This window comes from Pygocentrus nattereri, chromosome 2 (genome assembly GCF_015220715.1).
Source record: "Pygocentrus nattereri isolate fPygNat1 chromosome 2, fPygNat1.pri, whole genome shotgun sequence".
Lineage (NCBI taxonomy): Eukaryota > Metazoa > Chordata > Actinopteri > Characiformes > Serrasalmidae > Pygocentrus > Pygocentrus nattereri.
In genome coordinates this window covers 14,287,648-14,311,053 of record NC_051212.1, presented here as the reverse complement: position 1 = coordinate 14,311,053, position 23,406 = coordinate 14,287,648, and the positions used below count along the sequence as shown (strand labels likewise).

Here is a 23,406-nt window from a genome sequence, read left to right as displayed (position 1 = left end):
ATATAGAGGATGAATGTGTCTAGGTGTACATATATGTCTAAGTGAATGTGTGGGTACACATGAGGGTAGATGTATATGTGGGACGGGTGTGTGTATGTGTGGGGGTGTGTGTGTGCGGTGGGGGGGGTGTGTGGATGTGTGGACGCCCGCGTTCGCATGGGCATGTGGTGCTGTGTGGTTGGTGTTGCTGGGCGGGCTGCTCTCTGCGGTGGGGGAGGTGGGGGCTTGGGCGGGGTGGCGGCGTAGGGTGTCTCCGTGACCTCCCCGGGCCGACCTCATCCTGCCTCGAGCGGGGGGACAGTGAAACGCGGAGCCTCATGAGCCAGCTAGTCAGCTGGCTCTCCTCTTCCAGAGGATCATTGCCTCTGGACCTACATACCCCCCCCTCCATCCACCCCCAGACACACACACACACACATACTTACATTACTCCCCCACCCAAGCAAACACACACAAACACACACAGTACTCATACATTTAGGATCCTGGGGGCAGGCATGTTGCCGGGGGTCAATGAGGTCGACCCGCTGTCATAGCCTCACTCGTCTCCTGACGACTGTCTGTCCCTCAGTTTTTACTGCACTTTAGACATTCAGGGCTTTTGAGGGGACGGTGTAGATGGACACTGCAGACCAGTGGCCCGGTGCTTAGCCCATGTTTGCCCACACACCTGTCACCCCAATTTTAACTACACCATAGTATCACACACTACCCCACATTCATATACACCAACTCCTGCACTCCACACTTCACTGGAGGTGGAAGGGTGGGAAGGTCATCCCTCACCCGTTTCCTGCTCCCTACCAGGGCGGGGTGTTGAACGCCGGAACAGGGGCTGGGCCGGGGGCATTCCTGGCGTTCTGGGGTTGCTGCCCGGGCCCCCGCCGCCCCCGCCGCGGAGGGTGGCCTGTACGGCGGTGCCGGTCATGTGGCGTTGTATGGTTGGGTGGGTGTGGGCGTCTGTGCGCCCGCGCGCATTCTTCCCTGGCGTGCGCCCTCGGACTCGTGTGCAGTCGTGCATGTTCCTCCCGTGTGTGCGCCCTCCCGCACGTGTGCACGTTCGTCCCATGTATGCATCCATATACAAACTGTTACTGGCTGGCCTTTCCATTTGCCCCCACCTCATCTAGGGGGACGGGGGGGTGTATATATGGGTGGGTGTTTGTACATATTGGGGTGATGTGTATGTATATATGTGGGTGTATGTATGTATGTAGGAATGTATATAGGTGTGGAGGTATGTGTGCGTAGGTGTATATATAGGGGTGGAGGAATATAAGGGAGTGAAGGTATGTAGATGTATATATGAGGTTGAGTGTATGTGAGGACAGCTGGTTCTGGGTCGGGGGATTGTTGTCCCCGGTCCTCTCCCAGCTGCTCCCCTGTGGTTGCTACTTCCCCCCCAGATGGGGGGCGCCTTGGGGCTTCAGGGCCTGGCCTGGTACTCCGGCATGACGATTGGCCCGCTCCCCTGGGTGGTTGGGCTCCGGCTCAGGGCTCAGGGCCCCTCGGCGGGGATGGGGCCCTGCTGGGTGGTGGTTGGCTCTCGGGCGTATGAGGCGCTGGGTCTTTGCTGCTGCCTCGTGATGGGGAAGGGCATCCTGGGGGCGGCTCTGGTTCCTCTGGTTCCCCTGGACCTGCGCTCCATGGCTGGGGGGGGGGGTGCTGTCCGGAGTCCCCCTCTCCCTTCCGCTGGGGTGGGCATGCAGGGGTCACTGGGAGATACGGCCCAGGGTCTCCACTGCTCCTGGGGGGGCCGCGGCGGGCGGGATTCCCTGGTCTTTCTCTGCCTTCCTCTGGCCTCTGGGGGGATGTTGTCGCAGCTTTCTTCTCCCCGATATTGAGTGCATCTTGTGACAAATTTATACTGTACTGCACTCACAAACACACACACTCACATACACACACATCACAGTCATTTGTGCAGTATCTCCAAGTGCTGTATGTCTCAGGTACACTTTCTTCTCTTTTCTCAGGAGCAGCAGTTGGTGAACCATCGCCGTGGCATTTCCGCTGTGTTTTTCTTTTTTTCTGCCCTTATGTTATTTCCCTTTTTTACCCCCCCCCCCCCCCCCCCCCCCCCCCCATCTCTCCTCTCCCTTCTTTACAGATTCCCCTGGCCTGTCAAGTCTGGCATGATGCTAACACATTTTCATTAAAATATCAAATGTATAAACAAAATGAAATCAAATAATTAAAAAATAAATAAAGAAAAAGAAACACTGACAAGATGAGCCTATAATCTATAGTGCTCATTTTGGAAAAGTAAATCTGTTTGGCACAGTAACGCAGTCTGACCATAATTCTGATTGCAAATCTGCCAGACAAGACAGGCAAAAAAAAAAAAAAAGAATCGGTGCACTAAGATTTCCGGACATATGCCATATTTATGTGTTCTCTGTAGAGGATGTGTTCACTTATTTTCACTTAGACAATCAACCAAACAAAGTATCATAACTGAGGTTATTAATGTCATTATGCTCCACCCACTGGAGTCACTGCATTATGTGTGAGGCTGAAACACTGCAGGAATGAAATGATCAGACTGTGCTGTAGGGATGAGAAGATCCCTATAAAGAACTGAATTGAAAGACTGAAAATCTGTTAGCCTGTTAGTTTGTTGTGTCTCTCTAGCCCTTTAAGTTCCATTAGGACTCATTTACATGGAAACTGTGAGGTTAATCTGCTGTTTAATGGACTCATAAGGCTGAATGAATCATTTACCGTGCGTTAAACATGTTATTTAGATGAATGAACCAATAGAAATTGTCCAAAATTACCTTGTAATAAAGTTATGACTTGTTACATTAAAGTACACAGAAATATGAGATTTGGTTACTGCAGAGACATTTGATGCATTTGTGCTAGTAATTTATTTATTCATGTATTTTTGGCAGTTTGTTTTGTGTATATATTGATGCCTTAGTCTGTATTTTACAGGTACGACCCGTTCAGACTCTCTGACAGTCAGTCCCAGTAGAGCTCAACACTTTAGTGCTGACTCTCTCTCACTGAGCTGTGAGGGACAGAGTGACTCTACTGGATGGAGAGTGAGACGATACACACACAGTGAGAAGGTGTCAGATTGTTCATCAGGCCTGGGATCAGTTACAGGATCTACATGCAACATCAGCTCCCTCAGCACATCCCACACTGGAGTGTACGGGTGTGAGTCTGAATCTGGAGAGAGCAGCAATCCTGTCAACATCACAGTGACCAGTGAGTCTGTATTATTTCATCAACATCACTTTTGTACAAACCTCAATGTTTGTGTCACATGTGGTCATATTGTCAAAGAAAACCGAGAGTTAATGGAGTATTATAAATATTCAATAGGCTTAAAAGTCAAATAGTAAATAAAGATTTTCAATATGCAAACAAGCATTTCTTCATCATTATTCATGTTTTATAAGAACCATGAGAGATCTGAGCTCTGTTCTCCACTAGAGGGCAGTGAAGAGCCAGCATCTTTTGTTTTGGTCAGAGTTTGTTATCTTTTTAGTCCAATGAAGGAAGCAGAGAAAGACCACTAAAGCTGGTTAAAGACTACAGCACACTCTACCAGAAGCTCGGCACTGCCTGGGGAGCAGATGTAGCAAAGCGCAGCTCATATAGATTTGTTAGAGTAAAACTTTCAACATCGTTTAGGTTTAGAATCAGTTAAATAAAGTTTCACACACTTGCTGTTTTCCAGCTAAAAGGTTCTAGAAATCAACACATTTGTCTGTTTATCTTAAAGACTTTACAGCCACATATTTCCCATTGTAAAGTTCAAGCCACTTACTGTGGATTGGTGGTCTGGGTTTAACATGGTATGGTAATAGAAAGATGCTGAGTGGTGTCACTGTCTGTGGTTACTGTCTCCTGGTGTGTCCAGCATACGGCAGCCTTGGGGGGATTACACTGGACACATTTTTTTCAGATTGAGGTAAAACCATTGTGCACGCTGTTTTGATGCTCTGCTGTCTGTGTTAAGTATGGCTGTCTTTTGTACAGAGCACTCCAGGTGCTAAACTCAAAGCAGCCAGCTAGTCTATGTCACAGGTGTATTTTCTGTGCTGACCAATCAGATCAAAAGGAAGGCGGTCCTTCAGTAATGGCTGTAGTCACTGAGTACCCAGAACTGTATGATCAAACTTAGTGTGACCATAAATAAACAGATCACAGTGTAGTTTAGTTTATTTCTGGTAGCACCACACTTGCTAGTTAATGAAAATCACAGAACTTTCTGCCTCTACATATCGGAACAATATTTAGCACAACTTACTGACAGTTATGACACTGCTGTCACTTAGTAACAGGCAGACGCACCCAGAACACCAAATCTGATTGAAGTGCCCGACCCCGGACTATACACAATGTTTTATCAGCTGCCATTGTAATCGGCCCTTTAATCAGCCTGTGGGATCTCGCTTCACTGGTTTTCTGGATTTTCTTTCTCCTCCTGCCAACGTGCTGCTAGTGTAGAAAGTTCTAGCACCCAGGATCAACAAATGATTGAATATCCACTGTTTCATGGATTGGATACACACACTAGGAGACTAAATAGAGGACTAAAATGATCAAAGAACTGTCAGAACTTTTTCCAAAACCACAGGCGTTGATCTCACACAACGTCAGGACATTCATGCATTCCCAGGCTGAGCGAGGGCTCAGTCTCTCATCTTGGATGCGTCTCTCCCAGCTGAGGTTATTTTCTTCTGACTTCCCTCTGGCAAGAACTTTCAAAGCAGCACAGTGTGCATCACCCGTCAGCTAACACTGATTGGCCCTGTACTCCCTATTTATATTTATATTGAATATATTGCGTCTTGCACCTTTTCCCACAGCACAGGGACATTTTGTATCACGGTTTATCTAGAAAATTCTATAAGATGTATCTCATAAATATAACTGTTCTGGGAAAGTGTGTATATATTGCAGCTTTACACTGTAGTGTTCAATAGTTTACTGTTTGTATTTCCCCTCTTTTGATCTCTTACATTGACCTCCTGTATTTCTCTACATAGTACTACACTTAACTACACAGTGTAATGTCAGTGCAACTACTGCCCTCTATCTCATTCTTCTCTGACAGTCATCTGGATGTTTGGTGACACTTTTTTATTTATTGTTACTTGTTGTCTGGTGTATTTGTCTAGTATGTGCAATACCCTTCTTGTGTGTGCAATATCTCCTTCCCCTGTTGCCCCCTGTGCACTTCTATTTACACTTATACTTCAATACGTAGAAGCCTGCTGCTCTAGTGAATGAATTTAATTGGATTTTTGAATGCCCTCTATTCTAAATACATATGAATATAAACCAAACTTGAATATTGAATGAGGCCATTGATGAGTTGGACATTGTTTTCACACAAATGAAATACATTACATCAGCCTAAGTACTTATACATATTAAATATATTGATGTAATGTATTATAATAATGTGGATGTTCACATTTAAATCAAGTAAATTTAAAGCAACCTTTAAGCAACTTTTTTCAGTTTAATCCAGATGGAAGTAAAATGACAGAGTAGTACCAGTAAAAGAGGAAGTTACTCCAGGACTAAACTACTGAAAACCGTTTTCTACTGAAAATTTTACTGTGTGAAAATACATAAAGAATTTGTATCAATCCCACATTTACATATTTAGATCTGTCAGTACAGAGATCTCTGAGTTATAGTTCCTGTATTCTCTACAAATTCTTTCTTCAGTGTTGTTCTTACTCTGTCCTGCAGATGGTGCTGTGATTCTGGACAGTCCTGTCCATCCTGTGACTGAGGGAGATCCTCTGACTCTGCGCTGTTTATATCGTGACCCAAAGCCCTCAAACCTCACAGCTGAATTCTATAAGAATGGATCACTCCTCCAGACTCAGACTACAGGAGAGATGACCATCCGTACTGTCTCAAAGTCAGATGAAGGTCTCTACCACTGTAAACACCCAGAGAAAGGAGAGTCTCCACAGAGCTGGATCTCAGTCAGAGGTGAGAAAACCATTTCAGATTATTTGATTCTTTCTGCAGCACTACAGTAAACAAACTCTTTAAATACAAACTTTTGTGTTTTTCTGTCTTTAGGTTCTGATTCTAAAACTGTAATATTAGCCGTGTCAGTGGTACTGAGTTTAGTCCTGATCCTCTTCATCATACTGGGTCTGTTTTGGTGCTACAAGAAGAAGAAAGGTTTGAAAACTACTTTGTATGTTCACTTTGTGTAAACTAATAATTTCTGTGCATTGCAGTAGCTGCTGATGATATTAAGAGGAAAGTGAAGTAACTTGTACGTTTTTAATGTTCATGTTTCAAAACCTGCCGAAAGTGAAAAGCATGCAGACGTTTTTAAATTTTATCACTGAACCACTAAAGCTGAAGATGTAGAATCTCTGTCTTCTACAGGAGATCAGCAGAACACCAATCAGACACCAGACCAGAGTCAGAGTCCAGGATCCACACAGCTGCAGACGGGTCAGTTTTACAGTGTTTATTACATAAACCTTTTTTTCTGCATGTAGCAAATTAAATGTAGTAGTTTTAAAATATTGATCCATCATAAAAACAGCTTTGACTCAATCCCTCACTTTTCCAAGCATTCATCTAAAAACCTCACTTGAGCAAATACAGTGATGGACCACCCCTACAGGAATTCACCCGAGGAGAAATGGCGAACACCAGGACCGTGTTTAAGAGCGTGTTTAACACGGTGTAGAAACAGGAGGCCAGATTAAAGACTATATTTTGAGTAGTCAGTTTAAGGACTGGGAAAGCAGAATGAGGCTGGAGAAAAAAGTAGATATTGTTTTTATTTTAGATTCTGGACCTGAACCTGGTGATGTGACTTATGCTCAAATTGATCTGAAAGACAAGAAGAAGCCAAAGAAAACTCAGGACAAGCTGCTTGAGGGTGAGCTCAAGAGAAAATATCTAAATCAGTGATGTCAGGTGGTAAATTATTTTAATTGATCATTTTTGTCATGATTGGTCAATTTCCTCCCATTTTGTTATAGTTATAAATAAGCTTGATCAGAAAGTGTTTTGTTTTTTTTATATATTTATTATTATTATTATTATTATTATATATGTTTTTTTTTGTTTTTTTGTTTGTTTTTTTTTTTTTTCTTATGTGTTTTCACTAGAAGGATTGGCTTCTTGAGTTTTGCACCGGCGCTTTTAGGACCATGTTACTACAAACTAATGGAAGTCTATGTTACTCAAAATCTTTTGGGTGGTCCTTCTTTTAAACTAGCTCTAAAGCTCAACTGCTTCAGACACAGACTCCTCTTTGACATCAAACTTGATGAGCTATGAATAGGATAAGGGGGGAATTTAGATTTTATTCCAGTGAACTGTACCTTTAATAGGCAGTCCTCACATTTATAACAGTGTTGATATGGTGAACGTATTTTTATTTATACAGGATGTCATCAGCAGGGCTCCGTAAATAACTGCATTTCTGCTTTAATAAAATCTGTTTTCTACTTAAATTGGCTTCAGTGTCTAAACTGGTTTCTATACTAATTAATGCAGCGACACCATCAACTGAGGTGACGTATTCCCAGATTGCAATGAAAAGTCTTAAACAGGACAGCAAAGGTAAGAATTACCTACCACACATTACATCAAACAAGCCCTGGCTGATAAACTACATTTGTGGTCATTATATACATTTTATTTGCCACAATATCACTGTAAGGACTGTAGTTAGTGACTCGTTGGTGACAAGTCTATGACTGAATGGTTAAGTAGAGCTGAGAATGTCAACATTTATTGTTTTTGTCATAAATTAGGTAAAAATGTCAGTTTGCTTTCCTGAGCATGTCGTGGACATCGTCAGCACTTCTAGAAGACTGACCTGCATGTTTCATTACAAAGTTTCCTGTTTAATAGGATTGGTGCTACACAGTATGTTAAATAATCATTTGTATACTTTAATGAGATTTTTCATATGTGGCACTACTGGCTCTTTTTGCCTGTTCCAACATTTAAAATGTCAGAAAAATATAAATTCTTACATATTGTGTATGATGAAAATTTCTTCAAGTATCGTGATCTTATATTTTCTCTGTATCGTCCACCTCTATGGTTACACTAGACTGTGGCAGTTCAGTACTGCAGGATGTGGTTGTTTAAGTGCTGCAGTCTGACCTTTAGTTTCTTTACTTTCTACAACATGTTCTCACCAACTTCACCTCGCAACTAGTGTGTAGCACCATAATTACACAAGTGGCTACTTACAGGAGTGGAGGAGGTGGAGAAGCAGAATTTTCCAGAAGGAAAGAGCTTGACCCTTAGCTAGACAGGCTAGAGTTAGCTAAGGTAAACAACTTTGTAATGCAAACTCTTTTTTGAGTGATTTACCATAATAACTGCTCTGTTTAAGTTTCAGATTACAAAAAAACAACAAAACACTTTTGTTTGGTTATTGCAGCAAGAGGCAGAATACAGTGCAGTTATATTAGACGTCATGTGCAACAAAAAGAACAGTTTGCTAAATTAAAGTCAGTTTGCATGCAGCAAATTAAACTGTAGTTTTAAAATATTTAGAATTTTATTGCTGCAGCATTAAAACAGCTTTGACTCAGTCCCTCACCTCTCCAGCGGTCATCTAAAAAACCCACTTCAGCAAATACAGTGATGGAACGGCCCTTCAGGAGTTCCCCAAAGGAGACAAATACCAGAACAAGAGCACACAGTATAACACAGTACAGACACAGGAGGCCAGATTAAAGACTGTATTTTGAGGAGTTTGTTTAAGGATTGTGAAAGCTGACTGAGACTGAAGAAAAAAAGTAGATTTTGTTTTCTTTTAGATTCTGGACCTGAACCTGGTGATGTGACTTATGCTCAAATTGATCTGAAAGAGAAGAAGAAGCCGAAGAAAACTCAGAACAAGCTGCGTGGGGGTAAGATCAAAAGAAAATGTCTAAATTAGTGCTGACAGGTGATTAAAGTAATTGTGATTGATCATATTTGATTGTTTAATTGTTACCTATTTTACTGTAGCTGTAAATATTCTTGATCAGAAAGTTTTTATCACTTTCACATTAGTTTTATTTTCTCTCTGCATTCACATCAGCCTGAGCATGAAAATCACCCGAATTCCACAGAGTGACCAGTTTTCAGTTATCAAGATTAGCCTGTGTGCTAACTTTGACAGCACTAATCTAAACACAGTATAATCTGAATTCTGCTGTAGTTCCTGACCGTCTGTGCTGTAACAGATTAAATGCTTTCAGCCTGTTCCTGGTTGATGCTAATCCAGTGTCATTGCTCTCTGTAGGGAAGAGCAGGGAGGAAGCTGATACTGTCTACTCAGAGCTGAAGAACTGAGTAACAAAGGGAAGATGAGCTCAAACAGGTCATCACACTTCCCTTTCATAAATGACAAGTGACGGTGCCGGTCCCAAAAAAACTCAAATATATGCAATCTTAATCAAAAGTTTAGGTACACCGAATTTACTAAACACTAAACACTGAAGTCAGAAGTGAAAATAGTTTGATGAGCTTGAAAATGTTGATGAGCTTGAAGCTGAGCGAGAAACAGCAAAGTACTAGTTAATATCTGTTTAATATAAAAAAGAAAACACCTCCTTTTCCCTGTAAATGTTCAGTTGCATAAGAAAAGGAATGTGTTTTCTTTTTTATATTAAACAGACATTAACTAGTACTTTGCTGTTTCTCGCTCAGCTTCAAGCTCATCAGCATGAAAGCTAAATAACCATTTAAAACGTCTCTTTTTAAACAAACAAACACATTTGTTATTAATCTTTTGCGCCAAGTCTGGTTTAAGGATAGTTAGACAGACGGATAGAAACGTTATCAATCCTGTAGGAAAACGCAGGACTAGAGCAGCAACAAAACAAGGATACAGTCAAATGCAAGAGTCTGATCACCTTAATCATATTACATTTTGTTGATTTTCTAATTGAAAATAACCAAAAACGCAGACAGACAGAGTAAACAACTTAAATGTGACAGTTTTAGTGCACAGTTTCTGTTTATTTGCTTAGTTTAACTTAAACAACATAACTTTAAAATTGTACTCTAACTTTGGCAAATGCCACATTTCACGTTTTACTTTTTCTGATATGATAAGTTCAGCAAATAAACAGTAATTGTCTATTAAAGTGTGCAGACATTTCTTCTCTGTAGAGGAAGTGTAACTTACTTTCACTTAGACAACTCCATCCTCTGGAACTGCCACTCAAACCAGTGTTTGTTCTAGCATCTTACTCACCTGCCATATTACCCCACCTATCTGACTGTCACCTCACTGATCCCTTTCTCTGCCACTATACACACTTTACCTGCTGCTGCACTCAGCACTTTAACTTTAGACTCATACTTTGCACAGTGTAAGGTTTACAGGTATGACTGTGTGTGCGTGCGTGCGCGTGTGCGTGCGCGTGCGCGTGCGCGTGTGTGTGTGCGTGTGTGTGTGCGTGTGTGTGTGCGTGTGCGTGTGTGCGTGTGTGTGTGCGTGTGTGTGTGTGTGTGTGTGTGTGTGTGAGGTAGGAATGCAGGTTTTATTTAATTTTATTTTGTTATATTTTATATTCATTTGATCTCTTTCCCTATATGTGAATGTCTGTCTGATACTGTGCACTGTGAGCTCCTGTAACCAAAACCAAGTTCCTTGTATGTGCAGCGCACCTGGCCAATAAAGCTTGATTCTGATTCTGATCAGAACAGAGCTCAGTAACAGTCTCAGCAGTGATGTGTAACAGATGGAGCAACACTGACTCAGCACTGTAGATTAGCAGATGTGCTTTAATGTAGGTGAATATTATGGGATATAACTTTACTATTATATTATTTTTATTATCAGTAGCAGCAAAACTAGTAAATAATTTTTGTATATATGCTCACTGGGCACTTTATTAGGTACACGTACCTTATATCTACACTGATGGTCTATTTTACCAGCTCCACTTGTCATATAGGTGCACTTTTGTAGTTCTACAGTTACAGACTGTAGTCCATCTGTTTCTCTGATACTTTGTTAACTATATTTTACACTGTTCATCAATGGCCACAGGACCACCACAGAGCAGGCACAGAAGTGCTGCTGGAGTTTGTAAACACCTCTAACCAAAAATATCCAGCCAACAGCGTCTTGTGGGCAGCGACCTGTGACCACTGATGAAGGACTAAAGGGTGTCCAACACAAGCTGTGCAGCAGCAGATGAGCTATCGTCTCTGACTTTACATCTACAAAGAAAACCAACAATGCAGGAGAGACTAATAGAGTGGACAGCAGCACTGCTGTCTCTGATCTACTCATACCAGCACAACACACACTAACACGCCACCAATTTGTCAGTGTTACTGCAGTGCTGGGAATGATCCACTGCTTAAATAATACCTGCTCTGTGGTGGTTCTGTTGGGGTCCTAACCACTGATTAATGGGGTAAGGCTGGGATAATAGATAATGCAAACAAACAGATGGTCTAATGTCTCTAACTGTAGAACTAGAAAGTGAACTGTGTGGTATGAAGAGCTGATGAAATGGACAAGAAAGTGTGGATACAAGGTAAATGTACCCAATAAAGTACTTGGTGAGTGTACATTGTATCATTTTTTCTGGATGGTGTAAAACATTGTACTATGATTTTTTAGTTCACCCACCTCTACTAGACACTAAAGTCAGAAATGAAAGTAGCTGTGAATCAGTGATGTTTCTGAAATGGTGCCGTTTCTGTTAAATGACTCAAGCTGTTCACTTTCTCATTTGTAATTACCTTATTTGAAATCTACACTTTACATAATCTGAAATACCAAAAATCAATAAAAGGCTCTTCTCTCGCAGGTCCATGAAGGAAGCTTGTGTGCCTTAAATCCTCAAAAAGGAGTCCCTGAAAAAAGTCACAGCTGTCCAGATGTGTCCTCTGAGTTCTCTCGGAGTGAGAATGGTAGATGTGTGTATTAGAGAGTGTGATGCTGTTGTAAAGCCAGTTTTACTGCACTATTCAAAACTAGTCATTTACAGTGACGCCTGATTGGAGATTTAAAGGTGCAGACAGGAGATGCAGGACGTGACCTTCAAAACATTTTATGTTCATTTTAACATTTTAAAGTTCTATTTTCTTTCAGACGTTTCTGTAAATATTGTGTTACGGGAAAAACGTCTTAGTTACTCGTTTGTTGACTGTAACTCATTTATGAAAATTCGACTTCAAACTTTAAGAATATTCAGCAGTGAATTCAGGTTTTTTGAATATTCAGTGAGATTAACATGCCTTAGTGTGTTAGATGATCTTTGGCTGTTTGAGTGTTGACAGTTTATTTTGTTATTTTCTACAGTATGAGGTCTAATTTCTTACCCATGATAAATATTATTACAGTGATAACCTCACTTTAAACTAACATGGTTGTATACATACTGTGTGAAAGCTTTTAACATTGCTAAACTTTTTTATGTAATATTTTTATTTTTCTATAATCTGCATTTTTTAAAATGTCATTTTTGTTTATTTGATTAATTTGATGGTTTTAGTCATTATTGTTATTATTATTGTTTTTATTATCCTTATGCCTAACCATTACCATATTATCCTTATGCTTAACAAATGCTTAAAATATTCATTAACTGATAAAAAAAAAATACAAAACGCAGTGGTACTAAGTTTTAATATTGCTATTCTTACTGTATTTTAACCCATTTGTTCGCTTTATTTTTACTTTTTAATCCAATTTTAGTTTCATAACAATTAATTCTCTTATGCAATTTATTTGTTTAGTTTGGTTTTATAACTAACTTGATCGATATTTTATGATGTAAAAACGATTTCATTAATTTTTGAGTGATGCTTGGAATTAACAAATAAATCTTTTTTTAATTATTATTCATTTTTGACAGATTCCTGGAATTTACATAAATAAACATTTTTAATCAAAACAGCTCTGACATTCTGTTCTTCTCTACGTTCAGAGAGAATTCAGCTTTGATCGGGGTCCATCTGTAAAAACTGTGGTTGAGTATGAAGTTTAAAGCAGATGGATGTTAAATGGGGGTCTTTAACTGGCTGTTCTGTGTGTTTAATGTCTTTATGTGGAGATGTTCTGTGTCTGTATCTTATGCCAATCTACAACAATGCCTGCTTAAAAACCTTTTTCATGGATTAAAAAAAACATTGTAATTTACATCAAATTAAATTTTCATTTCCAATGACTCTTAAAAAAGCAGCACCTTCAAGTCAAATTAAACAGCGTTCATCCTACAGTGTAGTCTGCACTGCTGGCAAGAACCCTGAAAAATGACGCCTAAGTAGTGCCGTATTTTGGAGAAGCATCTCATTCATTCTCTATTGTGGATGTTCTATAATGCTGATCTGAAACCTGACCCCAATTACATCCTTCTAGCCTTTAATGTTATGGTGGGCTCCAAATATCAAGGCAAGAACAAAAGCAATGGCAGAGGTGATGAAGACGACGGCTGTAAACCATCAGATCTGCAGACCTCAGTAAACATGGATGCCTATATAGTCATCCTGCCACTTTACTGATGAACTACATTAATTCTCCACCAGCTCTCGGGCGTGTGAGCATTATGGGACACTGTTCTTCTGTTCTTATTGATACATGGGAACCAAAGAAACACGGTCACATTCTCTATCACTGATAAAACTGATACCATCTGCTCTTCTTTCAGTACGTCATGTTCTGTGTTTTGCTCCTGATCTGAACAGACTAAACCTCTAATCTGCATAAGATACATTTGCAGTCCTGAAATGTTGATGCCTTTTTCAGTTCTAACGCCACTACAGAAGAGAACATCTCAAACATCCAAGAGCAGATAGAGAAGCACTTTATTCTATAGTACAGTAAATACCTAATACTGAACGGGTAAATATGATCTAATCTGCATTCTGGCACATACTTTGCAACTGTAGCACTGAGTATTAACAGGTAGTTACATCAGAACTACAATGCCATGATTACTTAGTATTTAACAGGTGCTTATGAGGTGTTTCATTATTGGTATAGACTTTGGATTAAAGGGACCTTTTGCATAGATTAATGAGAACTGGTCACTGTGAGTGACCTGTAAACTTCTGTCCACATTTTAGGCCAAATATGATTTAATGCCTTTAACACCTTCAACTAAGATACTACATAAAAACTTGGTACTGGTTTGTTTTTTGCACAGGATGCTGGGAATAATTTTTCACCTTCATGTTCTTCATATATATTAAACACGCAATGCGTTTAGAAAGGTAAAAACACAAGATTGGTGAAGTGAACTGGTGAATTTGGTCTGAGAGGCTGAAATGATGTGATTATCATTCAGAGTAGTTCAGTGTGAAATGCACCTAAAGAGAAATTTACAGTCAGAATTGTTCACTATTGTAGTACTAGGAACCAGAAACCCACAAATCAATATATTGAGACCACAAATTAATATTTTGAGGCCACAAATTACTATAAGGCCAAAAATGTATATATTGAGCCCACAAAATACTATATGGCCACACATTAATATATCAAACTCACAATTTACTATAAGGACACAAATTAATATTTTGAGGCTACAAATCAGGGATCAGTGTTGTGTTACGTCTCCTAGGGGTGAGACGCACAAAGTGGAAGCAAGACTGCCCACTCAGACGCCAGACCAGAGCAAAAAAAATCTAATAAATAAATAATAAACACATCAAATACAGATTTGACAATTTATTCGATGCTTTGCACTTTCATCCTGTCATCAAAGTTATTTTCAGCAGTCAACTGAAGCAAGGACACAAAAAATAAAGGAAACATAACTTCAGGGAGGCCCAAGGCCCAAAATAACAAACAAAAGAGCTTAATAAAAATAAAAAATATAACTAACTAAACTAACAAGAGAAAGGGAAAGGAAATTATAAAACCTCTACAATAAACAAAGTCCAACAGATCAAACAACAGGGCAGGCCTCTCCTACGTTTCCTTTCATAAAAAAGAAACAAGATGATAAAAAAGTGTCTTCACTGGCCCACAGGCACCTGTAGGCCAGCAAATCATCCACAGTAACTGGTCTGTCCACTGGCGGGCAGCCAGGGGAGCGGAACTGTGCGAAGACAAATAAGACAAAAAACTGCTCCATATTGCACCAAAACACCAAAGACCTTTTATAACCAGCGCCAACTGGAACAGGCAATCACACACCGGGAAAAACGAGATCAGTCACGCAGCAACGTCCACCTGAGAACACTCAGACAGAGAGAGAGAGAAAAGGAGACATCCAGACTCAGGACATCCAGTAACAGTTAAACTGGGTGGGCTTTTGCATGAGCCCATGTAGGACGTGTAGCTACAATCATAAAAGATGATCATCAGGAGCTCTGAATCCTGGCTGTGTGTCTCTATAATGATGATAAAGAAACTTTTCTTTTACGGCTCCTAAACTGTGGAATAACATCATCAAATATTAGGACTGCAAGCTCCATAAGTGTTTTAATATCCAGATTAATCGTATATTTTAGATGAGCATATCCTGGAGTTTCCTTTTCATTCTGCAGACCATCGTATTTTATCTTGCATAGAGCAGCAAAGTAGCTAAAACTAAAAAGCATCAAAACAGCATTTGAAAGAAACAGCTATAAACCATCAGATGTGCAGACCTCAGTAAAGACTGATCTACTGTCACTTTGATGATGAACTGAACAAATTCTCCACCAGATCTTCAAACATTCAGAGACACTGTCCGTCTGTTCTTCTAGGTATGTGGGACCCAAAGAAACAAGGTCACATGCTGCATCACTGATAAAACTGATACTATCTGCTCTTCTTTCAGTACGTCATGTTCTATGTTTTGCTCCTGATCTGAACAGACTAAACATCTAATCTGCATAAGCTACATTTGCAGTCTTAAAATATAGAAGCTTCTTTAGGTTCAGCACCACTGCAAAAGAGAACATCTCAAACATCCCAGAGCAGATAGACAAGCAGACTGTAGCACTTTAATGTGTAGTACAGTAAGTGTCTAACGCTGAATGGGTGAATATGATCTAATGACAAGTCATTTCTGGTAAACACCTTGTAATTACGCTGCAGCACTAAGCTTATATTTACAGCAGTACTACAACGTCATGATGACACAGTTCATATTTTTCATGTTTCTTTTACTCATATACTGAACACACAGCGCATTTATAGAGGTAAAAACGCAAGACCAGTAAAGAAGTGAAATAGAAGTGAACTGGGTGAACTTGAGCTGAGAGGGTGAACATGATGGGACTGTTGCGCCACCTAGTGGTGGGATATAGTTTTATAAGATAGATTCTTTATCTGGGCAGATTACTCACTGAGCAATAATGACTTATAAATAGTTTAATTCCTTTTTCTTGATTTAATTTGACTGTTTGATTCACTCATTCATTCATTTTGATTTTGGACTGTTGAGCAACTGAAGTTGTACATCAAGCAAGAATGGGAAAAAATTCCACCTACAGAGCTTCAACAATTAGTGTCTCAGTTCCCAAACGCTGAGTTCTCTCTCTATTACTCTCTCTCTCTCTATTACACTCTCTCTCTCTCTCTCTCTCTCTCTCTATTACACTCTCTTTCTCTCTATTACACTCTCTCTCTCTATTACACTCTCTCTCTCTCTCTCTATTACTCTCTCTCTCTATTACACTCTCTCTCTCTATTACACGCTCTCTCTCTCTATAACACTCTCTCTCTCTCTCTCTATTACACTCTCTCTCTCTCTCTCTCTCTCTCTCTCTATTACACACTCTCTCTCTCTATTACACTCTCTCTCTCTCTATTACACTCTCTCTCTCTATTACACGCTCTCTCTCTCTATAACACTCTCTCTCTCTATTACACTCTCTCTCTCTCTCTCTCTCTCTCTCTATTACACACTCTCTCTCTATTACACTCTCTTTCTCTCTATTACACTCTCTCTCTCTCTCACACTCTCTTTCTCTCTATTACACTCTCTCTCTCTCTCTCTCTCTATTACATTCTCTTTCTCTCTATTACACTCTCTCTCTCTCTATTACACTCTCTCTCTCTCTCTCTCTATTACACACTCTCTCTCTCTCTCTATTACACTCTCTCTCTCTCTCTATTACACACTCTCTCTCTCTCTATTACTCTCTTTCTCTCTCTCTCTCTTACACACACTCTCTCTCCATTACTCTCTCTCTCTCTCTCTCTCTCTATTACACACTCTCTCTCTCTACAATGTAAAATCAGACTAATTCTATCTTTACAGTGCACTTACCCTAAACAGCCCTGGGTTATTGTATTCTTCTTTCAGAGTGATGACGAATGAGTTCACGATGATAATCATCAAAATGAACGCAGGAAATAAAGAGTGCTGAGTGAGGGAAGAAATGAACGCGTGACACCGCTCATCTCTCCTCCTGCACACAAACAACAAACACAAAAGAGCAACTGTTACTTTTCTTCAACTCCAATATTCTTTACCCTTGCACCACTATTCACACAGCAATATAAACGTTCTTCACACTGAGGCTAAAATAAATGAGTTGATCAAATTAAAGCTGAAATTTAAACGTTTCACACTGAAGCAGGAATATAAAGGCTTTCTGATGGTGATAAAGAGCTTTAAATCATTTACACTCTGCAGCTGGAGGTCGGGTCCTCCACAGAAAATCTTCTGCTGTCCATGATGTCGTGATAAACGAAGCTCACGCTGAAAACTGTCCAAAACACACAGACACACCACAATGTAAGCCTTTAGTACACATCGTCATCACAACCATTATAACATCAACATGGCAAAAAGCTTGGTTATGACGTCATGGCTACGCCACCTTTGGACATTAACGTTAGCGACGTCGCTTTTACACTTCAGTAATTAACCTTATCGTACCGGTGGTCTTACAGGACCACCTGCTCTTTAGTTCTGAGCTTGTCTGCCGGATGTTGTCGCATTAACTGCACAGCACTAAGAAGCCGTTTAGCCTGGTGAGATTAGCTGAGGACGTTTCTCTCACAGCGACCTTCCCGCCCTTATTTAGAAACGAACGGAGGCCGTTTAAAATACTATCCTGACTCCGAAAAACCGCAGAGCAGCTCAAACTGCGCTCTTACTGCATCTTACCACATTAAGACGACTAGTCTCGGTATTTCTCCATTTCCTCTCTTTCATTAATGAAGAAATCACATTAAAGCAGAAATCAGTAAAAACACTCACCTTTCCGGTCTCTGAGTTCACTGCTAGGTGATGGCGTCACAAAAGGGGGCGTGGCCAACGGGCGTAGAGCGGCTGAGTTTCGCGCCAACAGCAGAGCAGGAAGAGCAAATTGAGCTTTTATGCTGTTACTCAGAAACTTCATAGAAACGACTGCAGGACCGGTTAAAGCTGAAAACCCTTCTGTCTCACAGCTTCAGCTCCACATAGAAAATATGGCGCAGCCACAGAAAAGGCTTCTACTGTTCATTAAAGCAAGAATCGTCTTTCCGGGTAGGAAAATATCATGTTAGTCCTAGGAATGTTTTAATCGGGAAAACTGCGCGTGCGTTCTGGAGCTGCTCATGAGTTTTTGGTGTCAGGTTCACGATTGTATTGAGAGGATAAGAACATCCATTTGTTTTTATTCCAGTTATTTATTGTAAGAGACCCCTAACCTAAGGAAAATCTGAGCAGTGAGGATGACCTCATATTTCATAAGGGTTTCCATGTGTCCCTTCGCTTCCGCCCTAACTGCTGACTTCATAGTGTCATCCCCTTTGATTGCGACTAGAGTCAATAGGAGGTCAACATAAAGGGCATCCCTAGGATCACCAAAGCACCCAAACACTTTTGTTAGGGCCCGATTCTTAGCCCACCACCTTGTTCTCCCTACTGGGGTCAGTTTTCTGTGTCTGCTGTTGTTGGTGAGGACCACTAAAGGACTGTATGTGCTGGTTCTGCTGATGTGAGGTGTGTTGTATGGGGGGTGTCAGTAAGAACACCATGAAGCAGTTGTCTCCCCTTCCTTTAGTTTATTAAACTCACACTTGAATTACATGTGCAAGAGCTTCAGTTGTGTGTGGTCTGTAAACAGAATAATCAACATACTGAATTAAACTAACAAAATAATAAATCTTCTTAGCATTACTTCAATTACTTAAACATAGCTGAATTAGCATGACTAACTATCTCGACACTTAACAACACTTACTTGGTTGGAATGCACGCACACAACTCCTCACATGCTATCATCTTGAGGCTGTGATCCAGCCAAGCTGAAGTGATAACTTGCCTGAAGCAGCAGAGCTGAACCTGTGCTCTATGCTCCATATAAACTAAAACTAAACTGCACGCGAAAAGGGGGGCGGGGCTAGGCTTCAATGCCGGAGTCTTTCTTACAGCTGTCATCACTCATCTCCTCCCACTTCTGCATCTGTTTCCATGACTCCCTCAGAAACACTGCCACATTGTTTAGTTTAGTAACACCAGACATGGACCTGTGTAGGAGACTGCTCAGAGAGAAATGCAGAGAACCCCTCATACTGTCCCTGCATATTGGCAGAACCTTCAGTGGAGTTGCCAATGTAAATGCTGAGCTCATCTAAGGTCTGTTTCAATGCCTCTGTGAAATACTGATCTGTGGACTTTTCACAGTCCACCACAGCAACCAGCCGCTCATGAATGACATCTGTAACATATCTTAAGATGATAGCACACTGGTCTGTTGATGAAACTTCTTGAGCAGTATCAATTTGAACTGAAAACATGCCTGCCTCTCTAACTTCATCTGCAATCGTGCTCTTTATCACCTTTTTAAGGACGTCCACAACTTTGTTGTTTATGTCCGTCGATATAAGAGTCACAAGAGAACCCCTACCTTTTGCCCCACTGTCATGATGTATTTTGCTTTGCTCAATACAACTGCTAATGTGCTGCTGAGGGCACAGATCATACCAGCTCAAAAGAATTAACAACTCTAAAAAGTTGCCACGATTGACTGCAGTGTTTTCTAGAGTATAAGCACTCTCTGCTTTATCCCCGCTATAACTGAGACCACATTTTCCTATGACTTTAACCACATCTACTATGTGTTCCATTACCTGATGCTTCTTTTTCACCTGCTCATGATGTAAAGACATTTGTTTGCCTGCCAGAAGGCTTTTTACATCTGCCCCTTTAGCCATCAGAAAGTAAGTACCAGCACCATCCCTGTGGTTCTTACTTCTCATGCTCTCCAGTGCGCTGATGAATATGTTTTCATGCCTTCATACCAGCCTTTCTGAATGGATTATCAGTTGCAGCAGGTGCAAATGCCAAACAGACAGAACAATACAGTGGCTGTTACAGCGTCATCCCACCTCTCTCTTCCCCGGCTGCAGCCCTCAGAGTAAAGTAGTGAAATATTCCTTCTTTATATTCCTTCTGTTATGGGAAGTGTCTTTACAGGCTTCTAACGGTCAACTGTTCAAAAGAAATACAGATTTATGACTGATATTAAAATGTTTTAAATGCACACACTGCTTAAAAAACACACAACAGCAAAGACGTTTCACATTTTGAGTCATCAGAAACCAAGACCCACCATTAGTTTATCCTTTTTAATGTAATAAATAAATCTCCAAACAATGTAAACAAACTGTAATTGGACTAACAATCAAAATTAAACTGAATTTCTCTTCCACTTTTATTCACTCACTCACTGGATTGGCTGGATTGATCTCCACAAACTCCACTTTGACAAGTAACTGTATCCTCCAGGATGGAATCTGGCAGCTGTACATCACATCATAAACACATGTTCAGAGCAGTTTATGATAAAATATTAATAAAGGCAGTCAAATGCAGAGACACCATGACCCAGTTCAGCATTAGCTGTCTATCATTTACTTTTACCAGTCATGTGGAATTTAACAGTGCTGGTAATATTAGCCACGTTACCACTCACAGTGAAGTAAATTGACCAGGTGTCCCTGTTTTCTGGGGACAGGCCATGAGGACCAATGAGGACTGTGCCCAGAAGCCGGGGAGGTCTGGTTCCGAGCTACCCCCATGTTCCTGTTTTTAACTGTGAATTAAAAACACACCAGGAAGTCCTAAAACAGACCTGGCAGCAGAGCCGGCAGGCAGACATCTCTCGTTGTGGTTGCTATCGACTAACCACAGAAACTTCCGGTCCTAAAATCTGACTGGCTGAGCTGCTTTCAAAGCCGTTGTAAAGTCCTCCATATACGCTCACTCATGACCTGCTCACAATAACGGAGTTCTGTATCACTGCGCCAGCTCATCTTCAGAGCTGACCAAATCAGCTGTAGGCCAAATGTCATCTTAAGTGTCCATTTTCTGTTTCTGCACAAAGTAATAAGTGAAAACTTTCAAATGGCTTGAGCGTCTCTTACAGCTGTCAAAGTCGTTGCTTAGCAACAGCGTCTCAGAGGAGTGATACAGTGTTTGTGAAAAACCTGTGATGTTATGGTGAAATAACAGCAGGGTTAGAACGCTTCTCAACCAATCAGCTTAGATATTCACAGTGTAATGCTATTGTAATTACTGCCACCTACATAATTCTTTACTGCCAGTCACCTGGACTTTTTACTGTCACTGCTTTATTTATTGTTACTTGTTATCTGGTGTATTTGTCTAGTATGTGCAATGTCCTCCTGTATGTGCAAGACCACCCTCCCTTATTGCCCCCTGTCCACTTCTGTTTATAATTCTATTTTCATATGTAGGAGCTTGCTGCTGGAGTGTAAGAGCATCTTATTTTTTAATCCCGTGTTCTGAATATAAACACAAAAAACAACGTGAATTTGGAATGAGCACATTGCTGAGTTAGTTCAGTGGAGAAACAGCAGGAGATTCAGAGAGATAAAAAACACTGCACTGAAAACAAAGTGGATCATTTTAAATGAGTTAATTGTGTATATTGGTTTCACACGAATGACACACATCAACTTAAATTAATTAAGTTAATTACTTACACATAGTAATCATGTTGATATATTTCCTTCATGTGGAGCCAATGATCACATTAGAAGTACATTTAAAGCAACTTTTAAGCAACTTTTTTCTGTTTAATGGCCAATCCAGATGGAAGGAAAATCACAGAGAAGCTGGTAAAAGAGGAAATCACTTCAGGACTAATCTACTGAAATCCTTTTTTTTCTACTGAAAATATTAACATATGAAAATACACGAAGAATCCTACATTGACACATTCATACACATCAGTACTGAGCTCCACTACTGAGTTATAGTTCCTGTATTCTCTACAAATTCTTTCTTCAGTGTTGTTCTTACTCTGTCCTGCAGATGGTGCTGTGATTCTGGACAGTCCTGTTCATCCTGTGACTGAGGGAGATCCTCTGACTCTGCGCTGTTTATATCGTGACCCAAAGCCCTCAAACCTCACAGCTGAGATCTATAAGAATGGATCACTCCTCCAGACTCAGACTACAGGAGAGACGACCATCCGTACTGTCTCAAAGTCAGATGAAGGTCTCTACCACTGTAAACACCCAGAGAGAGGAGAGTCTCCACAGAGCTGGATCTCAGTCAGAGGTGATCGAGTACACAGAATTACAAATTTTCTTTATATTATTTGATAATTTTATGAGTCTAACAGTTTCAGCACTGCAATGATTTTGTTTTTCAGGTGAATCTAAATCAGGAGCTTCATTCTCAGTGTTCAGTCTGCTCAGTAGTTTAAAGGCAGCATCTCCGTATCTGCTGGTGTCCATTGTGCTGATGGTCAAATGCTACAGAGCTCGAGGTAAGAGCGCAGTTTGTTCATTAACCTGAATGAATTGTCATTAAAATCATTTTAATTACCTTAATTAAAGGCTAATTTGAAGTGTTCATCATTGTGTATTTCACAGCTAAACCTGATGAGCTGAACTCAATGTGACCCTTAACAGAAGCTGGAGCTGGAGAAAGTTTCTTTGGTCATGGTTATGATCTTGTGACAAGCCCAAGTTTGCGGTTTAGCAGTTTGCATGGCTGTGCTTTACCTTTCATAGTTGAGGAACATGTTAAACCCCAATTAGAGATCATTTCATCTGGTAAGTCAGTAATAGAGGTTTTTAAATAATGACTCCACTACCCTGTATGATCAGTTGATATATTTGCTTTCATAAATTCTTTGTTTTATTGTTATTACTGTAACAAACTTTCTGCTGTCAGCAAAAAAAAAAATATGTAGAAGGTCTTGATGCAGGTTAATATAATATTTTTGATATATTTGATAACTCGTAAATTTCATTATGTGAACGAGTGTTCAATCCTTTTTTTAAAAATATATTTTTGTTTTAATTTTGTTGTATTTTTCTCTTATTTCATTGCCAGTCATATTCATCCTTCACAGCTCTTCTTGTTTCAAAGGTAAACAAAACTGAGATGTAATTCTGTTCTGTCGGCTTTAGTGTTTAATAAAGATTAATAATAATATATTTACAGTTCTTGTATGGGCCAAGTACTAAAGCTGTTCTAAGATGCTATGTTTATTTCCAGTAATTTA

General features: G+C 40.3%; 1 protein-coding gene and 2 long non-coding RNA genes across 3 annotated transcripts in view; 1 reads left to right on the top strand and 2 right to left on the bottom strand.

Moving 5' to 3' along the window:
- LOC119266014 (low affinity immunoglobulin gamma Fc region receptor II-like) overlaps window positions 1–22,856 on the top strand; it is a 45,120-nt gene extending 22,264 nt beyond the window's left edge. The window contains exons 4-7 of the mRNA XM_037547470.1: window positions 2,941–3,219; window positions 5,725–5,973; window positions 22,546–22,662; window positions 22,769–22,856. Of these exons, the coding sequence (XP_037403367.1) occupies window positions 2,941–3,219; window positions 5,725–5,973; window positions 22,546–22,662; window positions 22,769–22,797 (674 nt within the window). The 3' untranslated portion in view covers window positions 22,798–22,856. The remainder of the gene's footprint in view (window positions 1–2,940; window positions 3,220–5,724; window positions 5,974–22,545; window positions 22,663–22,768) is intronic.
- On the bottom strand, window positions 14,688–17,627 carry LOC119266032. The gene is made up of 3 exons (XR_005131822.1): window positions 17,556–17,627; window positions 17,196–17,337; window positions 14,688–15,166 (listed from the first exon to the last, which is right to left on the bottom strand). It is a non-coding gene; the product is annotated as an uncharacterized LOC119266032 (long non-coding RNA).
- On the bottom strand, window positions 20,274–20,889 carry LOC119266039. The gene is made up of 3 exons (XR_005131825.1): window positions 20,839–20,889; window positions 20,594–20,666; window positions 20,274–20,354 (listed from the first exon to the last, which is right to left on the bottom strand). It is a non-coding gene; the product is annotated as an uncharacterized LOC119266039 (long non-coding RNA).
- Window positions 22,857–23,406: the final 550 nt, after the last annotated feature.